Here is an 8,423-nt window from a genome sequence, read left to right as displayed (position 1 = left end):
TGAGTTTAATTTTGATTTAGTAACTACGTTTGGAGTTAGAATATGTTATTTCTTCTTTTCCTCATCGTTTGGAGTTTGCTCACGAGAGAGAGGATCCATTTTTATTTCTAATTAATTAAAAAAAATTTAAAGTATTTAAAATAAACAAAAACAAAAGCAAAAAAGAAATAAAAAGGATAAAACGGTCTTTTTATGTTTAACAGGGATCATAACCGCGAAAAATATCTGATTTTGAACCAATGATGAAAGTCAAATATTTTTGGACTCTATTCATATTTTTTTTATAACCACATGGATCAAATTTGTAGTTTACTCTTAATGTTTTATTCAATAAATTTATAAATATTTATTTTTTGATGTTTTATTCGTTCATGTTCTTTTGACGTTTTTAATCGGATAAATATCTTTATTTTTTGAAATTTATTCTTTTCGAACAAAATATCAAAAAAAATCATTAAATAACGTATTTAAACAAAACGCGAAAATAAAATAAAATAAAGTTTTAATAGGATAAACACAAATAAAACAACATTCTATCTTTCGCTAAAGAATTGTTTTTATTAACAACCGAATCGCTAAAGAACTTTTATTGTTATAAATATTGCATTTAAACAATGTACAACAAAAACAATATGCTTTATCAAAAATTTTTGAGTAAATTATCCATTTTCAATCACTCATCTTGTCATTACTCAATTTTCTAGTTATAAGAAAGCATAGGTAAAATGTTTATATGTCTATATGTGTTATAAGAAAGCATAGGTAAAATGTCTAAATTATCCATTTTCAATCACTCATCTTGTCATTACTCAATTTTCATGTGTGGCATTATTTTTTTCTTGAACATGAAAATAATTTAATTTTTTTATAAACTTATTCACAAATCTTTTTTGAGTTTCAATAAATTGATTAGTTTTTTTTTTCTTTTTCTGTTTTTCACTTCTAGACATATTTTCAAGGAAACATTTCTAACAAAATATTAGTAATATCCGGTTAACAATCATAGATAATATATTAATAAAAAAACAAAACGAGAGTAAGGGAATACCTATGGTAGGTTGTTAATAACCTCTAAGTGGTTGAAAAAACCAATACAACGAAATCAAAAATTCGAAGTTCATAATGACAAAGAAAACGGAATTAAACAAAATATCTTAAAGAAATCAAAGTGTAAGAAATTGAAAACCCAGTACATCAAATTAACAAAAAAAAGTATTTAGTGTTGGTGATTTGTTATCATCAATGTTATTTAAGTGTAATATGGATTACTTTGTCGACTAAAATGATCTTGATAAATATTAAACAAGTAAGGAAGGTGTGGAGTACACACTTGTTTAAGTTTGATCAAGTATTAAAGTATACTGTCATTTAGGGGCGAAACTCCTGAACAAACGGGGGTCCGGGGGCAGCGCCCCTGGGAGCGGGGTCCAAGGGGCAGAGCCCCTGGCTGGGTTGTATTGCTATATTAAAAATACATCAGAAAATCCAAATTTTGAATATTTGACCCGGTTTTGACTTTGAATTAATTTTTATACAAAACCCGGATTTATAACAGTTTTTACTGTTGAGAAAAACTGTTATATGACAGTTTTGACAGTTTTTCGGATAAGACAGGTTTATAACCAATTTTAGTCACTTTTCTGGTACTCACGAAATTACACCATCTCAATCTCTCTTTTTTTTCTCTCTGATTTTATCTGAGTCTTATCCAATTGAGGATTTGGGAGTACCACCCAAATACTTCGATTTGAAAGTGATTATCACGATTCTCAAATTTCCAAGTGCCACTAAACCATATTTCTAACATTTAGAATGAAAGAGAAATCAAAATTAAGCAGATCGAATTTAAAGAAATTTAAACGTAGTGTATGAGCGAATTTAACATGTTAACATTCAGAAATCAATTCCATCTATAACTTATAAGAATTAATATTCAGAAATTCAATTCATCTCTTACTTTCACATATTTAGTAAAAATCGGATTTCAGGTATGAAAGAAGAAGATATTTAAAGAAGGCTAGAACTTACATAGAAACATGGATTCTCGATTCTAGTGAGGCATAGAGGCAACGACTATTGATAACTCGATTATAGTCTCTAGAAGGCCTCGATTCGTAAATAAATCAACTAACTTCCATTCCTCTTTCACTAGAGGTGTAAATGAGTCAAACTACTACTTATAAAAAGGTCGAGCGAGCTTTTTCGACTCGTTTATTAAACGACAAAGCTTCATCTGCGAAGCTCGATTAGGTTCACGAGCCTAAACATGCCTATGCGTATTTATATAATATAATTTATAATTTCGATTTTATATATTAACTTTTTATTAAATAACTAAGAAGTGAATATCAAATATCAAATAATAATATCAAATAGTCTTTGACTTAGCGGTATCGGAAGTTGACAGATAGGGTCACATCAGCTTGAGGATTCAAGTCCCAATGTGGACGAAAGTGTAGATTTAGGAGTAGAGTAATGGGATACGTATATAAGTTGTTCTAAAAAAATATCAAATAATAGTAAACGTGCTTAAAAGCACAGAACAAGCTTCGTATTTGAATATTATTAGAGGCAAGCTCGAGCCGAACTTAAGCTCATTTAGGCTCGTCTAACAAACGAGTCGATCTAGAGCCAAACTCGAGCATGTTAAATCCTTCACAAGTAGAGATTTAGCTTTGAAAGTTAAGCTTGAAGCGAGCCAAACTCGAGCTCAAGGCCCATGCATTTAAACGAGTCAGGTCGGAGCCTACCGGGCTCGAGCTTAACTCGGCTGATATACACCCTAACGCCCATAACTGTCATCGACTATCGGTGTTGTCGTTTGATTGCTATTTCAGAAAAACTAAAATCAGAAATAAGAAAAGGAAAGAATAGAGTTTCAATTGCTGAAAACTTTGTGGTTCCTTGTTGAGTTGTTGTACACGAGTTCAGAAAATCAGAAACGAAGGAGAAGAAATCGATTTAAGTTGAATAAGAAATAGAAGAAGTAGTCAATGAGAACTAACCGTTGGGCGTTGGCTTATGATGAAGTGGACGACCTCCGGTTTAGATTTTCTATAGAAATCATTTCATGAAGTCTTCTTGCTCTCGCTCCCTCTTTTGTATTGGCACCTGATAAGAGTGTTGGGTCAAAATAAGTCCACTAGACTATAAATTAATGGGCCAACACTATATACTATATGCCCCAATAGAACAAGAATAATCGAGGGCCTTTTGCGTAATGGCATTTGGGGTCCCAATTTGCTCAGCTCAAAAAGCCAGCCGACCTTGTAATCGTTGCCTCTACGAAAAAATAAAAACTCTTGCGGAAAAATACGTTAAAACTAAAGTCTTGTACAAGACAATTTAGATTATTAACCTTTTCTCTTTTAAAAATTCTTGTACATGAAATTTGCTGTGTTTTTATTTTTTAATGCAAATCTTCGTTCGAGAAAAAAAAAAGGTAAGAATTTATAGAAAAGAAAAGTGAAAAAGAAGAAAGCAGCATTCAAGAACATCCCCAAATCACTTCCACTATGGCTGAAAAAGAAAAAGAGCAAAGACAAATCTTGACTCATAATTTAATTTGCAGACTGATTGGGACACAAGAGCGCGCTTCTCGTTCCAAACGAAACCCTTATTTTTTTCTCTAATTTCCATCAGTGAATAGTGATCCTCTTCACTCACATTTTACTTCTTCTATGGGTTTTGTAGAAGACGAACTGCTATGACTTATGAGCTACAATAAGTTTCAGACATTCGTTACTGATTTCGTGAGTTGGGTTTTCGTTTTACATGGAGAAGAGAGTATACGAAGTCTGGAAAGGGAGAAATGTAAGATTTTGAACTTCTACTTTGACTTTTTATCATCTGGGTCGGCTTCAGATTCGCAGCTTATTACTCTAATATAGATGTTTCTTTGATTGATCATGTAGCGTTGCTTGGTTTGTGATCATTATACCTGAATTTGGGTTCTTTTTTTTATTGGATGTTCGGTTCGTGTTGTTTTTTCAGCTTCTTTCGTTAATTCTGTTAATTGAATTGTATCATAGAACCTTCTTTAACTAAATTATATTTGATTTGGACTATATATTTATATATTAATATGAAATGCAGATGTATATGTATGTCTGTAGTAGATAGGGGCACTTCAAAAATAAGTTTTGTGACATACCTACAGAACATTATATTCGGTATAAAGAACTTCTATTGAGGTTAAATTGTGCTTAATCATTGTTTATTTTGGCCCTTATCCTGATATAAAAACCTAAGCTTGCATGTTTTGGTTCCAGGGTTATTTAAAAAGTCATAATTCTTTGTATGGAAAGACTCTGCGTGAAAAAAGATATAGTAGTATGTGAGTTTAGATTATGGTATAAATTTAAAAAGACACAAGGATTCTTGTTCTTAGTTCATTTTGATACATGGGACCTTGCGAGTAGAGTTTGTTAGTGGGTTTTGGTATCTCTTAACCTTTCTTGATGAAATTTTCTTGAAACTTGTTGATAAATTTACAATTTTGTTCATCCAATTGTTTTCATTTAATACAAACCCACTTGATTTTGGTCAGTTGTTGGTACATCTTCATTTTCTTTATCTAACTCGGTAACTCCAAATCTTTTGTAACAGTTTATTGTTTTGTATTAGTTTTGTTTAACTTCATGCTACAGTTCTACTGACTTCATATGACTTTCTTCATGTAAGTTCTTTCTTTCTTTATTACTCATGTTAACCTTTTTCATTTTTTGGTTTATTCAGAAGTTCCTTCTTGGAGGAAGGTTGATCTTTGGTCCAGATGCTAGGTCTATACTTGTTTCTGCATCAATGATCATGGTTCCTGTTGTTATTTTCTGTAATTTCATTGGAAGACATCTTCTCCATGAGTTTCCTTCATATAATGCAGGATATATGATTGTTGTGGCACCATTTCTGTTCACAATCTATGTTAGTTCTCTTGATCCCCAACTACACAATTATTCGTGTTATTATTATGCATTTCATACATCAGTAAAAAATTCATTAATTCGGGTTATATCTTATTGATAACGGGTCAAGTGGGTTCATTAAAAGTTAGTTCAATGGAGTGGTTTTAAAGTTTTGATGCTTTATTATTTGGGTTACATGTGAGACATATCATTGTACTTTTACTTGTTTGTGTACTATTATAGCACTCTATTTCCATTTCTTCAATTTACAACATTTGACATTGAAAAAATCTACCCAATTATAGAAATGTCATCCAAATACAAGGCAATTTTCAGTGCTATAATTGAATATATTTTTCAAAGTAGAGTGTCCTAATAAGAAAAATTAAAAGTACAATGTATAATTGATTTTTTCTTTTCCTTGTCTCAGTATTCTTCCAAGCCAAAAATGACATACTTATCACTAACATCAATTTCCATTAACAAGATTCCTTTTATTTCATCATATTATTGAATAGTACTTTGTAGTTTGCTCATGATGATTATTTAGTTTATGATGATAGGTATTGGTACTTCTTCTTCTTACTTCATCTCGAGACCCTGGAATCGTTCCTCGTAACTTACATCCACCTGAAGAAGAACTCCGGTATGAAAGTTCGGTATCAAACGATAAAACACCGAGCTTACAATTTCCTCGTACAAAAGAAGTTATTGTGAACGGAGTGTCGGTTAGAGTCAAATACTGTGACACGTGCATGCTTTATCGACCTCCTCGTTGCTCTCATTGTTCCGTTTGTAACAATTGTGTCGAGCGCTTCGATCACCATTGTCCGTGGGTTGGCCAATGCATCGGATTGGTATACCTTTTATTTATTTATCGCAATTTATAGTATATTTGTTGTTTGTATTTAATCAATTCGACTCCAATTTCCAATCTTTTTTTTTGTTTTATTGCAGCGTAATTACCGATTCTTCTTTTTATTTGTTTCTTCTTCGACGCTTCTTTGTATCTATGTATTTTGTATGTCGGCTTTTTACATCAAGGTTTTGATGAGGGATTATGGTGGCTCGATTTGGAGCGGGATGAGAGAATCTCCTCTTGCGGTGGTGTTGATGGCTTATTGTTTTATTGCACTCTGGTTCGTTGGTGGGCTTACGGGTTTTCATCTTTATCTCATTAGCTCAAACCAGGTTAGTATATTAGTCATTAGAGTCTCACTTTGACTTTTAAAATTCAAACCCATACGCCTTTTCTAACATAGATTTCTTATAGTTTCTAAGTCTGGAACTTTTGTGTAGAAGAACGCTTATTTTGATTTTCTCACGTCGCATTAGTTTTGAAGTCAAAATAATGAGTTGTTGACTCTTAAAAGTCAACTATAGAATAAGGTGCTGTTTCTTTTTGACTTAATGGAAATAACAAGGACAAGACGCAATCCAGTTAGCTATATATGAATGATTCTTTTTTCATTTAATGCAGAAAGATTGACTTAATAGAAAAAGTGATGATTGAACTTTTGTGCATTTTGCAGACTACCTATGAAAACTTCCGGTATCGAGCAGACAATAGGATCAATATTTATGATCAAGGTTGTGCAGGAAATTTCAAAGAAGTATTCTGCACAAAGATAAAGCCTTCAAGAAACAAGTTCCGGGCTTTCATGGAAGAAGTCCACCGGCCACCACCTCCAGCCACCTCTCGGGAATCCGGTGGGGAGGACTCCGGCCCGGAGGACCGCCGTGTGAAGGTTGAAGATGATATGGATTTAGGTGGAGACCTTTTGAAAATCTCTCAGCGCCACGACATCAAAGACATAAACTCCCGCCACCATAATTCTTCAGAATTTGATTCTGTTTTAGGTTCAGAGAGCCATCAAGTCCTTGCTATGAACTTGAATGTAGATGAGAGTAGAAGCTATGCTGCAGAAAGGCAAGGGTACCAATGACATTTCACAACCTGACATAACCCCGTTGATTAGAGAAAATCGGACCTTGGTTGTTTTTTATTCCTTGATGTGCAAGGATATTTTGGTCATTTTCTGTGTAATGTTAGTTCGAATGATTATGGCGAGCTTTGGAGGAACAGAGATTACAAGTTTTTACTCAAACTTTATGAGGTTGAATTTATGTAATGGTGTGTTATTATGGATTTAGTTTAGAGTGTAATTGAAACAAAATCGAGACGTTTTGGTTATGATGTGTTAGGTTTAAATATGATTATAGGAATTGTATCATTGTATGGACAAAACGATTTAGAAGCTTGTATGAAAAAAATTCACATTGGGAACCTATCACCCCTTCCCTTTTTAGTTTATTATTTGTTTACGTCCTTATCCTTTTGAGATAAAAGATCATTAGGCCGGAAGGTATATCCTTATTTTATATTTCACTTTTCTTCTCATGGTCTGCCTATAGTTTAACGATGACAATGGATGGATCATTTGTTTTAAACATGTTAAAAACAAATAGTATTTTAAGATAAGCTAAGAGTGACCTTGGAACTGAAAATACCGAATATCAAAATGACACAACTAAAAAAGGAATACTGAGTATAGGGTACAATATTGGTACCAGTTCGGGAAAGTGGTTTAGTTTGAACTTAGAAGTGGGAAAAAAATACCAAAATGTTACAAAAATAAAAACCAAAAAACAGACAAACTGAAGTAAAGGATATGGTACCGGTTCGGTATTTTTATTCACCCGTCAACCCTAATGTAAACCAGAAACATTTTAAACCACCATGAACACTTTTTGTGTCTTTTATTTTTTTGAAATAATTAATATATGCCAAAATTTACTCAAAAATCATTTATTTTTTTTCTTCGGAAAAGTCATTAAAATTTGCAAAAGTTCCCCATTTGGACTGTTTTAACAAGAGATAAAATAAATAACTTTTGGTATGAAACTAAATGTATAAGAAATATATTTTGCTTTGCATAAGATTTTGTACTGATTTGAATTTGATTGTTTACTTTCTACTCATGAGAAGATCACTAACAGTTACTCTTATCTACTCTGATCTGAACAGGAAATTGACGCTCAAGTGTCAAGAATGGTTTAAATTGCAAAATTAAAATAAAACATCAATGGCTAAATTACAGCATTTTCTAAATGTCAACGGTTTTTTCTGAAAACAAAAGAGTAATGGCTTTTGGAATAAAACATTGAAAACGTTAGGGATGAGCTTTGGAACCGGACCGGTTCGGAACCGGAATCGGTTTTCGTATATTATAAGAACCTGGAACCGGACCGCCGGTTCTAGCGCCGGTTCCGGTTCCGGTCCTGGTTTTTCGGTTATTTTTCAAATAAGAACCGGTTGAAATACTATAGATTATATGCTATCTTCTGGAGCTTGTAAATGATTCAATATTTAACCAAATTATGACTTTTTACATTCTAAATTGAAGTACAAACACTAAATTACATGATGAAAAAAGAATCAAATAATTCCGACTTCATATGAGTGAGTTATGCGTATTTTAAAAACGGGGACAGATTCCAAAAAAATAAAAAAATGCT

The 8,423-nt window shown here is 32.5% G+C and overlaps 1 protein-coding gene across 1 annotated transcript; it reads left to right on the top strand.

The window, feature by feature from the left end:
• The first annotated feature begins 3,401 nt into the window (after positions 1-3,401).
• LOC145092869 (protein S-acyltransferase 8-like) lies at positions 3,402-7,218 on the top strand. Its single transcript, XM_079030893.1, has 5 exons — positions 3,402-3,813; positions 4,738-4,923; positions 5,468-5,761; positions 5,862-6,095; positions 6,437-7,218. The coding sequence occupies exons 1-5, from the start codon at positions 3,775-3,777 to the stop codon at positions 6,848-6,850; spliced, it is 1,167 nt and encodes a 388-aa protein (XP_078887019.1). The 5' UTR covers positions 3,402-3,774; the 3' UTR covers positions 6,851-7,218.
• Positions 7,219-8,423: the final 1,205 nt, after the last annotated feature.

The sequence above is a fragment of the Lactuca serriola genome, chromosome 1 (genome assembly GCF_051521515.1).
Source record: "Lactuca serriola cultivar US96UC23 chromosome 1, Lser_US96UC23_V15, whole genome shotgun sequence".
Classification (NCBI taxonomy): domain Eukaryota; kingdom Viridiplantae; phylum Streptophyta; class Magnoliopsida; order Asterales; family Asteraceae; genus Lactuca; species Lactuca serriola.
The sequence above is the reverse complement of the archived record's forward strand: the minus strand, read 5'-3'. Positions and strand labels throughout refer to the sequence as shown.